Source organism: Astyanax mexicanus, chromosome 9 (genome assembly GCF_023375975.1).
Source record: "Astyanax mexicanus isolate ESR-SI-001 chromosome 9, AstMex3_surface, whole genome shotgun sequence".
NCBI lineage: Eukaryota > Metazoa > Chordata > Actinopteri > Characiformes > Acestrorhamphidae > Astyanax > Astyanax mexicanus.
The window spans coordinates 18071918-18088521 of record NC_064416.1 but is presented as its reverse complement, the minus strand read 5'-3'; the positions used below and the strand labels follow the sequence as shown (position 1 = coordinate 18088521).

At 37.1% G+C, this 16604-nt stretch overlaps 1 protein-coding gene across 5 annotated transcripts in view; it reads left to right on the top strand.

Annotated features, from left to right (window-relative positions):
* The window catches only part of fgd4a (FYVE, RhoGEF and PH domain containing 4a), an 83997-nt gene that overhangs the window by 48872 nt on the left and 18521 nt on the right, over positions 1–16604 (top strand). For 3 of the 5 annotated variants that reach the window (XM_022679603.2, XM_022679608.2, XM_022679604.2), the window contains exons 3-4: positions 8936–9067; positions 12569–12722. In XM_022679603.2, coding sequence (XP_022535324.2) covers positions 8936–9067; positions 12569–12722 — 286 coding nt within the window. Of the gene's footprint in view, positions 1–86; positions 173–8935; positions 9068–12568; positions 12723–13974; positions 14055–16604 lie in introns of those variants that run through there. The other 2 variants (XM_049483263.1, XM_022679607.2) reach the window with 2 other exon arrangements.

The following is a 16604-nucleotide window of genomic DNA, read 5'->3' as shown; positions in this document are numbered from 1 at the left end:
CATCTGATACCTCTTTGCATGTGTGGCCTTCACAGAGGGAGGAGTTATTTCCTTGTGGCTGTTTTCTTAACAGTTTGGTGTTAGTCACTGTGTGGTGCGTGAGCTACTGGAGGATTGTGTGAGAGGTAGCAGCTTTTCTTAGACCAGTTGGATTTCTTTGCAACAAATAAAAGTGAGTCATTCCTGATATTTGTTTTTAATTAAAATTTCAGTGCAAAACGGAATTAATATATATAAAGTGCAAGCCACATATTACTGTGAGTATAGTTGAATAGAGTTCAGGGAAAATAGTTCAAGGTGTTTTCTGAGGTGAAAAGTATGCATGCATGCTTGTTTTTTCAATGGTGATGTAAAGAATATATGCAAGTTTCCATGTGTGTGTAGTTTCATTGGCAACAAAGCTTCACTACATGGACAAAAGTATTGGCATACCTGCTTATTCTTTGTTTATTTTGAAATCATTATATTGAAGAAGTATTTAAAAAAGACGTTATCCTGCCTTTGCTGGCGTAACTGTCTCTACTGTCTGGTAAAGGCGTTTTTACTAGATTTTGGAGCATTACTGTGTGGATTGTCATCATTGAGCAACATCCAGTGTTAGTGAGGTCAGCCTGTTGAACGGTTCCCATTGACCTTTACCTCATTCATAACTCCCCATCTCATTCCAAAAAAATACACAGTTCCACTGACCTAAAGGACAGTAATAGCGGCTTTATACCCTCTATAGCCAATCCCTGGCATTGGGCGAATGGTGCTCATAGGTTCAAGCTTATCTGCTTCAAGGGGTTGTATTCTTTTGGCAATACTTCTGTACTATTCGGAACTATAGACAAGCTGTGTTTGTATTTGTGTGCATTTGCACATCTGTGTCAACAACAGGTGCAACCTATTAAAAGCTGAATGCATTTTTTAATAAAAAAATAATTATATCTTACATAAAGTGTTCATGACCTGCTTCCTTGAGGTCTATACTAAAATGTAGAGATTTTACCACACCGAGTTTAAAATAGTCTAGCTGTGCCTCACTGCATTTTTAAAATCCCATTTTCACCCCACTATTGATCACTGTCATGCCTGCCCCCTGAATCTAAGCTGTAATACGTTTCAACTCGAAGAGTCACTATTTTGTTTTACAAGCAAGATTTTGTTAAATTCAGCTGAGACCCAAGGCCTCCTCTTTAGTATTAATAGTCTTGTGATCATTTCCTTCTACAGGGGGATAAAAAAAGGGTGTTAACATCTATCTCACACATTTTAGTTGACTAATTTATCTCTGCTGCTCTGGTAAAGCATGATTTCTTGTAAAACCAGCAGTGTGTCTGTAAAGCTACTTTATAGCTGGTTCTGAAATACAGGATTCATTTAGGGTGTTCTTACTCTCTGATTGCTACTGTGCTTTGTTGTTGATTAGTTGTTTGGTTCATTTACAGTGAGCACACTTACTGTACAGCTCTACCACACACCCCCAACACTACTCTCTTACGTGTGGAACAGGGCTGGGCAATACTGTAAACTGTTGCATCACCATATTTAATATTAAAATATTATCACTATTTTTTTGACAGGCAGATAAAAGACATCAGTAGTGACCGATCATAAAGCCAGTTTTCCTAGTACTCTCCCTTACTAAGTACTATGATTTAGTATATTCACAGTTTCTTCTCTTTATTCACTTCAACAGAATGTTTAGATTCTTTGATGAACTAAATGATATGATGATGGTAAAATATACAAGTGGTCCATGTAGGTCTGGGCAATATGGTAAAATAATCATATCACAATATTTGTTAATATTTTCTCGATACACAATATTTATCTTTTTGCACACAAACTTCAGTCAGAATGCTTCAGCAATGAAAGATCCTTAAAAATTTGAAATCAAACTTTTCTCCCATAATGAGTACAATTGTTGTTTCCTTCATCCAGTTAAACCTCACTAATCAAACTCTCATACAATAATAAAAAAAAAAATCACCCAGGACAAGAGCATCACACAAATGCTGGAAATGTAAATATCTATATTAGGACTAGGTTTTACTACTGATTTCCCAGTCCCACTGATTTTTCAGATTTTGATTCGAAAGAACCCAGTTAGTTTTGATTTTCGATTCAGTAGTACTTAGATATCAGTGCTTTGGTGATATTTCAGTTACAATAACAGTAAGTAACACAAATTCTTCTTATTATTGTGAATTTCATTCTAAAACATGACTTTAGTTCTTACTTATGAAAAAGCTTATAACATACATAAAACATTTCTCTACACCTACATAAAGTTTTCAATAAGATTATTACATCCCGCTTCTGCTTTCTTGTACAAAATTGACTTTTACTTCTCTTGTAACTAAATTATTTTATAGGAATATTTATGAGGATTACAAGGGTTCTCTCACAGATTAGCATCCAGCTGCAACTGGATTAGTCATTATAATGACTATTACTGACTATGTAGATTTTGAAATTTTGTACAAATTAACATAAATAATTACATTTAAAAAAGAAAAATAATTTAGAATGTTTAACCCCATCTATATATTTAATGCAACAATTTATTGAATTTAATTTTTAGTTTGCGGACACACTGATAGCGTTGCACTGGGATGCAAACCTGACTCATCAGCCACTTCATACAGTTTATATTGAAGAAACTTGGAACATCAAATTTTTCTAAGCAGTCATATGGTCATGAATGAAATTCGTCACAATAAGACAAGAACACTGGGACTCATTTACCAACAATTCTTAAGAAAAAATCTTCTTACAAACTCACTACGTTTGTACAAAGATTCTGACATTCTCTTATGTTTTTCAGGAATGTTTTTTCTACAACTTTTTTTTTTATTTGGGATTTTTCAGTTTACGACAATGAGATCCATCATTATACAAGCAGTGCTGTGAATAATTCTGCAGTTTAAAACACATCATGAATCTGACATGGACCTTTTTTCTATTGGTCTCTTTTTGCTATTCTGTGGAGCATGTTCATATCATCCTCCGCTTCAAGAGCTGATGAAAGGTGGGAGCTGGTCGCTATGGAAACCTCTTACAAGGGATAAAGCAAGGCTATACCCTGAGGTTAACCCCTCGACTCACCTGAGTGGGCTTTCTCATTGGTCATTCTATTTCTCGCACACACACACACACTCACGGATAAACAAACACAGAGTCTCTGTCATTATTACACGTCTGTCTGGGCTAGTGGGCACAGGACTTTGCACAAGCTGAAATGCTGAGATGAATGAGGAAGTGTAGTGGAGGAAGTATTGTGTTGCTCTCAGAAAACTATAGCTGATTCTGTTTTGGGATAGACCTTTCACTCGCCTGGTACAGCATGACTCACAGCTTCTTGTTGTAATTACATCTGCAATTCTAAAAAACTCCCTTTCCATAACTAACTTCAATAACTGGAGGAACATTGGATATTCCATCATCTACAGTACACAATAAAATTAAATGGCTACCGGTTAGTATTGAATGCTGGTGATCTTCGTACCCTCAGGCATGATTCTGTACTGGAAATCACTCTATGGACTCATTAATCACTGTATGTGAACACAGTTCACTGTGTCTTTGCTTCTGAGAGACTCTGTCTCTTTAAAATGTGAATTAATTGTAAATTGTTACAATGGCAGCTGTTTATATTAGTACTACTTAATTGTGCAGTCTTTATTTTCCCCATCCCAATGTTTGAGATGTGTTGCTGCCATCAAGTCTGCCGTTTAAATTGGGATTGCAAATTAAATACATTTTTTATTGTTAACACTGCTTTTTACAACAGAAATTACAAGTTTAAGTTCTGAGCTCTGTGTTTTGAGGGGCTTCAGATTCCCTGATTTCCAATGCTGCATTCCATTAACCTGAGATGTCAAATGTTGATGCTGAGAATGACATCACCCCTAAATTGATACTATTCAGCTTAAACGATCAAATAACTGTAGATTTCCAAAAAGAAATACAGTCAGCTCAAGAATATGAGGTCATTTAACACTGTTTTATAGCAAATCAATCCAAAATATGCCCCAGTTTTACTGTTACCAGGTTATTATTGTAATGTTAACCACAACCAGTTTGACAGTTATTTATCAGAGCTTTATGGCAAATCCAATCAAAATATGTTCCGCTTATTATGTCCCAGGTTATTATTGTTAGCATTGTCACAAGATAGCATTGTTAGCAATACCTGTTGAAAACAACACATTATACAGTTATTTGCTCATTTAAACAACATGAAAACATTTCTAAAGATAAAAGTTGGACAATTTGTATGACTAATTTAATAAGACACAAGTAATCATCTTAAAATTTGATCTTACAGTTCTGAGTATGAAATCCATACTGTGCGGAGGTTTCAGCTTAATATTTTAGTTTAAATTCAAATGGAATGCAGCATTACTAGATATTTTTGGTTGTAAGCCCTTGCTTAAGGCATCTAACCCTTCCACTGCCCCAGGCAACACTGTTCTACTGGTGATTCATTTCTACAACAAAATCCAGACAACTGATGTTTTTCTTATAAGAGAAAGAGAAGTATCTGTTTTCCTTTTGGATGTACACAGTGTAACTCTATAGAAGAAGGGCTGAGATTGAATGGGAGTAAATAGGAGGAACGAGGGACGAAAAAACGACAAATAGATGGGTGCAGGTCTGTGTGATTGTGTGTTTGAGATTGTGGACATGCCACTAAAGAGATGCATGCATTTTGGTTGCTTTCAGATTAAAGAGAGTCTGTGCATTTCCCAGATCCATAACCTTTTCACAAATGCATATAAATATATCAGTGATTATAGTTCTTAATGACCACTTGTGGGTCATAAACAAGGCCAGCTCAAAGCTGAAACAGCCAGTCACTCATTAAGCTGTCACTCAGCCACTAAAGCCCCCTACCCCAACCCCCCAGTGTGTTGACAGCAGACACAGCAGCATCGTTCATGGTCAGACATTAATAGGCCTGCAGGCTATTTGGGGTGAGATGTACAGTAGTCAAATACCAGAGAATGTCCTCTTTGTGCTGGGTAATAACTTACTGCGCACATGCTTTGCTTTAATAGGCAGAAGATGCTTCATTTCCGTAAGGCTGTGAGGCAGAGCAGTTTTTAGTTTTTAGTGAAGGACATAGCATCAGGGACCATTGTGTTATTATTCTGGCTGTGCAGGCCAAACTATGTTCAGTCTAGGGCTTCTCAATATTGGATTTTTTTTCTTTTTTCGACTATATATATATATATATATATATATATTAAACAATGGAGGGCCCATGACTTTACCAGCTCCCCCCCACCCATGTGCTGTCTTGTGTCCGGATCGATCAAGAGCCGAGTCCGCAAAGAGCACTCAAAACCAGAGGAAAACAGCAAAACAATAGTAATCAGCCCTTTAATCAGGCATTTATATGGCTTTTTAAAAGGTAAATAAGATATTTTTTCTCGGATTAAAAGCGTAAATTCAGCTGTAACTGGAAATATTTGTGCAAAACTGTGCTGGACTGAGGTGCACAGCTTTCGACATGTGCGTTTACAAGCATGTGACCAACCATGTGGATGGAGGCCATGCGGTTACCATGTGTTTACTCCAGCCCAACCCCAAAGCGCACCCCCTCCTTCTTGCACTACTCAGGCAACAGCAGCAGCCTGTCACTCACACAGACACAGAGACAACATTCTGTATCTAACTCTTTTGTCAAGAATCAAACTATTGCAACAAGACGTGTTTGATTTAATTGCCTTAAGTGACTTTGCACGTCCTGCGATTACACTTGTGCACATTGCGATGGCGATGCTTAAATGATATAGTGTTCACCCTGCTCCCAACACACCAAAACCAGCTATAATCTGCTAATTATCAAGACCAATCCTGAGTGGAAGACAGTGTTTTAGAGCAGGAAACCAGTAAAATGTGCAGGGCAGGGGGTCTTCCAGTGCAAGGTTTGGGAACCACTGCTTTATAGGTGCCATTAATGAATATTTTTTATCAGCTCACAGCAGTAAGGAGCATTTTCAGAAGGTAACGGAACTATTAAAAGTCTTCAGTGGGGAACTGCTTTACAGTGTAAATTAATTAATTAGATTTTTTTTTATTATTATTATTTTTTTTTTTTAGTTTTTTAAGTTACTTTTTCTCTTTAAACTAGGACTATGTTTGTATATTTGCACCATTTATGGAATTAACTGATTTAGATATACATTTAGTAAACCTACACAGTACACCTTATATTTTTAAAAAGTGTTTTATGTTTTATGCTTAGGAAAAACCTTAAAATGGAATTTCTAATGCATTCTGACTGCCTCATATACAAACTGAAATATGACACCTGCTCATCCAGTGTTTGTTCTAAAATACAGGACAATACTTAAAACCATCCTCTGTTTTCTACAATAACTGCTTCTTCTCATCTGGAAACAGATTCAGACTAGTTGTTGGAACATTGTGGTAAGGATTGAACTGTGTTCAACCACAACAGGATTAGTGAGGTCAGGTTCTGAGGTTGGAAGATTAATTCTGGATCACTAATGGCACCCCAGTTCATCCCATAGGTATTAGTTGGTGGTACACGAAAAAGAAACGAGATGAGCAAGATATGCTCCCTAACAAAGTCTAATGCTCAGGGGCTAAATAGGCTTCTCTGTGATGCCAGTGGGTCATGTGAGTCTGCTCTGGAACATCTCATATTTTGGAAACGTTTTATATTTGGAATACAGTCATTTATTTGTTTATGAGGGATAGGCTTCATCCTTGTTTTAGCAGTGAACAGTGAAGCGTGGGACATGTGTAATCTCTTTTTTTTTTTTTTTTCTATTCTAATTCTTGTGAGAGCCATTCTCATCTTGTGGTGAAACCATGGTAGTAAAAATAGCCAGCTCTAATTATCTGCTATTTTCCTCTGGCTGGTCTGAGATTAGAAATCTGTTTACATTCTTTTAGTCCATTAAACTCATGGGACATTGCTCTTGAAATTTTCTCCCACCGTGTTTTTACTGAGGGGGTTTGAGCATTACTCAGTGTCACATGACCAAATATCAAATTTATCAAATATAACTTATAAACCCCCCTATTATAAAGTCAGTTTCGTAACTTTATTGCCGCCATAATTAACGTCAGTTACATAGGCCCTAAGATAAGATAAATATAAGGAACTCCTTATATTTAGATAAACCAAGTGACCAAAAAATCCACAGGAGTTTGTACATTTGGGATTTATGACTGAATTATAAACCTCAGATGCAAGGCATTACACAACAAGTCAAAACATTTCCACAAGTGCCTCATTTCACTTACAGTAAACCAGTGAAGATAACTTTTTTCCAGAGAGGAACAAGATGGCTTACACGAAGGTTGCTTCAAGTTCTCTCTTGAGTCATAGCCGGTTTCAGGGTCACTTTTCTGTTGACCATGACACATTTTAGAAACCTTACAAACCTTAACTTAAACCTCATACTTTTCACTTCCGCACAAACACATGGGAATAGAATGCACACACCATGCTAACTGAAAAAAAAAAAAAAACATCAGTGTAATAGCTAAAGAATGTTGAAGGACCTGGTAAACAGTAGATGCATTTTCTTAGTTGGACACATAGACATTACATCACATGTATGGCATTTGGCAGACACCCTTACCCACTGCTTAGTCATTAACTTGGATCATATAAGTCTAGTATTGATGGACACAGCATTCTAGGCTCTGGAGCTCTACTACTACCAGAAACTATTTTGCCTACTTTTTGCAGATTCATTCGCTACAGGCCTTCAGATTTTATGACCTCAGGTTAGCTTAAGAACAGTGCACAAAGAGCTTTATGACATGGGTGTACATGGCTGAGCAACTGCATTGGTGTAAAGCACACTCCCACTGGTGTCTAGAGAAGTGGAGCCTGGCAGTCTGATGGACATCTGGGAAGTCTGGGTTTGGAGCCACACACATGCACTTCTGGAAGAATGCTCAAATAGTCCCATAAACACACTCCTAAACCTTGTGGAAAGTTTTACCTGAAGAGCTGGATCTGTTCTAGCTGCAAAAGCTAAACCAACATCATAGTACACCATATGGATTTAAAATATATATAAATATATATTTATATAAATATTTGGCATTCTGGCAATATAGTTCTTTAATAAGTGCTCACAAAAGAAGCTGACATTTAAGGCCTCAAGGTCCAGAAGTTCATTCCTCTACCATGGTGACCAGACAGAGAATAGCCAGGATGCTTGTCTTCAATGCACCCTGAGGGGTCAACATACTCAGAGCATGAAGGGCTCAAGGTACAGATTGGGTTTGGAGAATTGGCTTCAGGGAACTAGGGCTGGAACAGTTTTGGCTTTTTTTGTATGCTGGTGTCAGGGTTTTTTATATGATGCAGGCTGTTACTGGAAGCCAGTGAAGGGTACATAGCAAGAGGGTGATACTGCTAAACTTTAGAAGGTTTAAAGATGAGTCTAGCTGCCGCATTCTGAACTAGTTGCAGGGGGCTGATGGCACACATAGGAAGGTCTGCCAGGAGTGAGTTGCAGTAGATGAGTTTTGAGATGAGAAGAGACTGCACAGGTACCTAGGAGGCCTCCGTTAGCAGAACACACTGTGCATTTTGGATGGCAGGTAGAATTGTAGCTGATATGAGTGTAGATACTAAATCATCTGAGATTAGGGTTGTCAACTTTTCTAGCTTCATCAGTAATACTTGACCTTATGTTTGTGAAAAAGCCTGTATTTGTCCATCATGTCTTTAATCAGTTACTGATGTATAATATCTATCTGTTATTTTCCACTTCAGGCTTCCCTGATCTTCTGTTTGCTTCAAATACATTCACAGATCTAGCAGTCAGAACACAATTAGCATTATTGTCTGTACTGTTCTTAAATATAAGACCGGTACCTCTGCTAGTCCCGTACTGAGAAAGAAAAACCTTGAGTTCATCCTCTTTCTCGCTCTCTTTTTTTTCAGATCCTGGCAGTAGCCCCGGAGAACGTCGTAGTCAGAAGCTGAGTCGGGGATGCAGAGGCAGTAACAAGAGCTCCAGTGGAGTAAATGGAAGAGGCTCGGGCCGCCACCTCCCTCAGCATCTCAAACCACACGGTAAAGCCCACAAAGAGTTTATCTCTTCAATACAAACCACAACATGCAAAACTTCACCTGCATGTATCTACACCTACTTACGTCACACTGCAGTGTTCAGTGATCACATGTGATCAACAGTGTGTGAATACCACTAGAAGGCCAATGGAGAGATAGAAGCCAAAAGCATAGAAAACATAACATTGAAACAGCTGAACTAACAAATACTAACAGCTGAACTAACACTATAGATGGATTAGTATCAGGACATCTCATTTCAGTGTTTCCTCTGAAATTAAGGGTATTTGAAAGAGTTTACCTTACTTTTTTTTTTTTAAATAATTGTGTCAACTATCCAGAAATGGCTTTCTGCTAGATTTTGGAGTATTGCTCTGAGAATTTAAGAGCATTAAGAGCATTGTTTGCTCAACAGTTCGGTAAATAAATGCCCCACTTAATCCGCCACTCCCCAGCTTGTCCCAAACGTATGGGATGCCCCCACCTGGCATTAAACTTTGTGGCAATGGGGTCATGTTTAATCTGCTCCAAGGAGTCCAATTCTATTGGCCATATTGACCTCTACAGGAACTAGACAATCTGTGTGTGTGCATTTGCACATCTCTGTGAGCTAAATGCATTAATTAAAAGGGTGTCTACAAACTGTTGGACACTTAGTGTCGCTATATTCATAAATTAAATCACTCAGGGTTCACGCAGGAAAGTGGTACCTGACTGTAAAGGTCTTATTTAGATCTACCATAACATTAAAAACCTATAAAATGTAGGTTTTAACTAAAAAAGTAAACAGTCAGTTCTTGAAGATGATTTGTTGAAAGTCCAAGGAAATACAATCTATTGAGGCTTCATCTCACAACATACACATGATCTGCTTCTAACATCTTGCCAAGATATGGTGCCAGATATCACCGGACACCTTTAGAAGCCATGGGGAGTCCATGTCCTGGTGCTGTAACTGTGTAATTTCTTTGTTGACGTCAAAAAGTACAAAATATTGTTCATTGAGACAGAGTTGTATATGATTAGCTTGGCTAGTTTGTCATTGATGAAGGTTAATTTGAGACTGCTTTTATTTGTTGAGCTTAAGTATAAACTGGTTCGACCATCCTCTTTAAGGCCCACTGACAGGGGATTAACATAATCATAAAGGTCCTTGAGGAGTGAATGAAGCCAGACAGATTAAAAAGGTTCTTATTCAGCATTGTCATCGTAGCTTGACTGCAGTAGAGCAATGAGTGCCCTACTCACCAGAGTGAGCTAGTGTTCTTAAATCAAGATGCTCAGGAAAATGGGATGACTGCAGGCTCTCTGTTGTTTAGACAAAATAAAGCTTAAAGAGAAGAGATAAAGAAACTCAACATTAGTAATGAAATGCTGAACTTTTACACCTGAATGTTAAAAGCAAGATTTTAACCAAAGTTTACTGTATACATGTGGTTTCATTTTTACACTGCAGGTTAGTGAGCACACTAAGAACTGTGGCAAAGACAAGAGGGTGTGGTTTAGAGGTTGGCATGTTGTGAATTTGATGAGTTGTCCTTCAAGGGGTTGTACAGAATTCTGCCTCCCTGCAGGACTCCATTCAATTGCACATCCATCACACATCAGAAATAGTTTAAGACATTACCCTCGGATTGCTTTTATTTCTGTTTATAATTAAAGGTTAGTCTACAGTTAGAGTAGGCATAGGAGTCACCAGTATAATCTATTGTGCCCATACTGCTGCTTAATGCACAGATGCACAAAGAGAGGTCAGATCTCGACACAGCACCAGTTATTTTCTTTTACTATTGTTTAATAGACGAGGAGAGTCTGCATAAGCTTCAAAAACGTGGTTTTACACAGCAAACAAACTAGGGCTGCATAGCAGGACATGCAAATATAGATACCTGGGATTTTTGAAAAGTGATTCTCATTTTTCATAATATATCTACAAAAGGTAGATTGTATTTGTTTACTCCAGTCTTTTATATGTTAAATCATTGATGTCTGTAGGAAAAAAATGATTAAAAAAATATATTGCTATATATATATCGCAATATATCGTGTCTAGCATTGAGCTGTGGAATGAAGGTGCTCCATCCAGTACTTTTGTTATGAGTCAGGGAGTTTGACATAAGGTGTAGGTGTTATCCTGACCTTACTTACAAATAACAAATATATATATATAACATATATGTGTGTGTGTGTGGATATATATATATATATATATATATATATATATATATATATATATATATATATATATATATATATATATATATATATATAATAACAAGATATCACAATGTCAGTTTTTTTTTATATATATATATATATATATATATATATATATATATATATATATACCGTGCGGCCCTACAACAAACCAAACCATGGTTCAGTTCACCTAGACCGATATGACCTCTTTTGTTGGGACCTTTGTTTTGCTGCACCTTCTACACCTGCTGTTTTAGTTTGGACCAAACTATTCATTCCAAAGGTCCAAATCAAACATGGTAGGAAGTGCAATGTGCAGTGAATGAGTGCATACTAGAGCATGATTATTGCCTGTATTGAGAGATATTGTATGTGATGCTTAACGCACTTCCACAGCTGGAGGAAACCAGCAGTGTTGGAGTGTGTGTGTGTGTGTGCTCACCCTCCTCCAGCATTGGCCAGTTTGCTGCAATGAAGCACTTCCACCATCTTATGGTGCTTTGCAGGCACTGCAGTTATAAAATTTTAATTCGCTTCCAATGACTTTAATCTTAGTTTGTGTTCATTTTAGGATGTGGTTTGCTGATACCCGTTCTATTGATTGCATACAGCTAGTTTAAATTGCACCTATTGCTGACACAGGTGTAATGCATACTCATGCACCTTGCCTAGTACTGTAGTACAGCCAATAGAATAGGGCTGTCTGGAGCAGATAAACAGGAACATGTTTGCACAATGCGTAATGCGAGGTTTGGTCTTGAAGGCTATAAAGCCCCCAGCATTGAGCTGTGGAATGAAGGTGCTCCATTTTGTTATGAGTCAGGGAGTTTGGCATAAGGTGTAGGTGTAATCCTGACCTTATAAAATGTTATTGTTGCTGAATGCAATCAAATCTATGTTAAACAATCTAGTAGAAAAGCCTTCTCTTGACAGTAGAGACAGTTATTCCAACAAAAAAACAAGATAAACTCTTGTTTTATAACTTTGATTTCAGAAGAAACAATGAGTGAGAAAGTGTCCCAATACTTTTGTCCATGTAGTGTATTTTTTACTGACATGAATACATTGTGATTAGATGGATATCATATGACATGATATGGCTTCATGATTGGAAAAAAATATTAATATTGCAATTATTTTGTTAAATATTGTAATTTTTTAATTAATTTATTGTTAATATAAAATAAGTGACTTTTGTTGCATTTGTTGCTTGAATGCCAAATAACATACTTATTAAGAATTCATATACAGTATTATAACCTCACTATGTGACGTTTTTTCTCCCTGACCTGTCCTGACCTTTAGTGCCTCCTAAACCACTGCACCTCCAGAGTCCGGTGACAGAGCTCTGCAAGCCACTAGGCAGGGCCCCACCCTTTAGCTCCAGGATGGAGGAGGGAGGAGGAGGCGGCGGGAAGGGCCGGGTGTCCAATCTCATCAGCCGCTTTGAGGAGAACAGGTATCCACACGCCGTCTGTTTAATAACAGCATAATTAGTGTAATTATGGATTAAATTCTTCATTGCATTTATTGTGAATACTGGAGTAGATTATCTTCTAAGGGGCATAAAGTTGAAGGTTAAACATGTTTTTAACCAGATCTGTGTATTATATTTTGCATATAACAATATATTTTTTATTTTATTTATTTTTTGTGCAATTTTAGAGAGAAAAAGGCGCACCACGCAAAAGTTTGGGTGCTCCAAAAGGTTTAGTCTCTCAGATAACTTTACCAAGCTCACAAGCCTTAATTAGCTGGTTAGGGTTATGGCTTGTCCACAAAAAAAACACGCCTCAGAATCCATAATGGAAAACCGTTTCTTTGTCCTGCACAGTTCTCCAACCTGAACATCATCATAAATCTGTTGATAACCCTCCAAAGAACAATGCAGCAAGCCAAGCCAAGAAACTCAAAGAACTAGAAGCCTTTTTGTTAGGGAGAAGGGGTGAGGGAGAAGGTTTGCTTTGGAAACTGTAAAACTTACAAGTAAAAATGTAATGTTGCTTAAGATATTACAGAAATGTGTCATATTTAACTATATACCTTTTGGAAATTACATGGCTTTTTCCCTTTTTCACTTTTTGGGATGCCCAAACTATTAGGCAACTGTATTTGTGATAATTGTCTGACATATTGTCATAGAGCAAATGGTTTATTTGTTAAGGACTCAATTCTTTCTGGTGTTTATTTGCCTTTAACATTGACAATTTTAGAAAAAGAAGGCCAAAAAATCTGTTTTCAAAAAAAGGCACCAAGTCTCTAGATGTTTCAAGGACAGTATACAGATATTTATTGTGAGAAGATTGGTCTGGTTATGACTATTTCTGGTGTGTCTTTGTTAACTCTCTGTGGTTGTCTGTGCTGTCTGTCTAGAGTGCTTTGACGTGGACTGCTTTGGGTGAGAGAGGTGTGGAATGTCTACACAATCATATATAAGCAGTTTTTCTTATAATTATCTCTCAGCATTTAGTCTTATATCATTTTTCATTTAAAAACAAGGTATGATCATTACCACATTTACATCATATCGGAAGAACTGCCACATGTTGAAGTTAAATGATGTAATGAAGAAGAGGATGAGGGGGTAAAAAAAAGAAACATTAGCTTCTGGTTCTTGTACAGGAAGACTTTATCAAGAAAGAGAAGTTGGGTGACTCCCACTAGCGATGTGTCTCAAGAGGGGGGTTGAGAAAGAAAGAGGTTTCGAAGTGGCAGAACAGCTGCAGTGTTTGTTGAAGATGAGATTGACACTTAAAACTATTAAGCTTTAGATGATGAAAGCTAAACACAGGTAGGAATATCTTAACTGGTATCTCTTCAAGTCTGTTTTATGTGTCGCGTTGCTCTCTGCGACAATGTAACTGAGGTTCTTCTGCACCCTGCTGGAGGATTTCAGCTAAGAGGGTGATTAACAGTCTGATTTATGCCATCGTTCCTTTTTGAGATGTTATTTCCTTCTGCCTGCATTCTTTTGAGCTGTCTGTGTATCTTAAGCTCTATTTCACCTCTGTGTGAAGGCTTTTTTGTTTCTTGCTGCAACATAATTGTTTTTGTCATACTTTCAGTTGTTGTGACTGAGCTTTACTATGTGGGCATGCTTTAAATATAGATTTTAGGTCAGACAGATTATTAATGCTTGATTAATAGAGAGAGTCACATATAATAGACCACTCAATTTCTACAAATAAAGCTACAAGCTGAGATATATCATATTGTGATAATATATGCAGTATATATCTTCAACACGATCAGAAAAGGCTAAATATACTAGAGAAGTATTTCTCAATACCCTGAATTCTGCAATGTATGATAGAAAGAAGAAACCCATGTTCTAAAAGTCATGTTTAAATAAAGGTTTATTAATCTTGCATTATATTATATGGTGAGGAAATGTGAATGGTAATGATAACATGGCTAAATGCTCATATCTAGCAGTTAGCTTGTGATATCTAAGCAACACCAGGACATATTGCTGTTTGTGTGATTCAGGTGATGTCACAGTTGCAGGGAATGTATTTCAAATGCAATGAACTAAAATGTGCAGGAAAGAGTGACTAAAATATCTATTAAGAAATGCTGTACTAGAATTAACTAGTACATTAATTTGGTTCAAAGCAACATTTTCCTCACTCTGTAGCAAGGCTAGTTTGAGATAATGACCCTGTAGCAAGGCTAATTCAGAACTGCAAAACTATTGACTGTCTATTATGGCTAATTCAAAACTACTTACAGGGCTAATATAAAACTATTCACTGTCTAGCAGGGCTAATTTAGAACTACTTACTCTCTAACAACGCTACTACAAAATCTATTAACTCTGTGGTAAGGCTAATTTATAACTGGCTCATCAACAAGGCTAATACAAAGCTAATCACTCTCTAACTACACTAATTTAAAGTTATCTAGCAACTCATTCATTAGCGCGGCTAACTGAGAGCTATACCTAGTCTTTAGCAAGGCAAAACTAGTCAGCTAGTCTCCAACAGATCACAGCAACTCACAACAGAATGCTACCCACTCTCTCTTTAGGAGTAGCTTCGAATTATCTTTGTTGCATTTTAGTACAGTTAGCTTTCTGTAATGCAAAGCTACTGACTTTCTGTTTTTATTTTTACTTGTTAACATAAAATCACATAAAAGACACCTTTTAGTTACCTCAATATTATAAAATGAAGTCTGACAAAACTAGTTAAGCCCCATGGAATCATGTGCCACCCACAAAAGGGCAGCAGGTCCTGATGTATATTCTATAAATACACACAGACGCACACAATCATACATCCTGTTTGTCTTGCAGGTCTGATGACTTTTTACTTAGCTACAGTTTTGTGTAGGAGTAGGTTCTGTATTGTGTCACTAGTCTCAAGAGTTTCTAGACTAGACAGTCTTTGAATGTGTGGTGGTGAGATTAGCTGTGGAGATCATAGTGGTTCATCTTATTTAAACCTCAGACATTGAGTTTGCTTTACTTTCAGTTGTGAGTGTAAATGATTTTACTATGTGGATATTTAATTATCTCTGTGAGGGCTTCAGAAAGAGGGAGATGTGCAAGGAGAAAACACTAACTAATTATCTGTTTAAATGGGCAGTACATGGGGTGTTCATGATTTTAGTCTGTTACCACTGTTCATGTGCGTTGTCTCAGAGTATTAGTCACTAATAAAATGGGTGACTCATGCTGTTTAAATAAAGAGGTGACTCAGATTAGGTCACCTAGAGCTATAGCCTATGTGTGTTGGTAGCTGTACAGTACTGCACTGCACTGCACCATCCTGAGGTCTTACAGCCCACCCTGTACTGAGTGTACAGGAAAGGGCTGTGTTGTGTGGGCCAGGTGGGCCATATACTGGGAAGCAGCTGCAGGATGTGTGTGTAAGTGCGTATGTGGGAGTGTGTATTGCATACTTTTTTTTTTTTTGTACAAAAAACAGACAAAAACCATACAATGCCAAGGCCAACACAATACCCCATACTCTGTATAGTGTTTGTATTATGTTATGTTTGTATTATGAGACTTTTTTTAGGTTAATATTTAGGTTGTCTTTAGAGTTAGGCTTAAAAAAACGTTTTGTAACACTAATGTTTACATATTGTCACTGTCCAAATATTTCTATTTGTGTATGTCATTTTAATACAGCAGCTGAATGGACTCATAGAAATGCTCTGTAATTACTTGCAATTAAATTCAGTTACATAAAAGGATTCCTGTATAGGGATTAAGCCTAGTCTTAGACTAACTATTCCTTTTAATGGGAAACATCCATTTACAATACAGTGTATTGGAAACTGCCCCAAAATGTTTACTTTGTTTACAAAGTTACAAGTTTAAAGATATATTTCA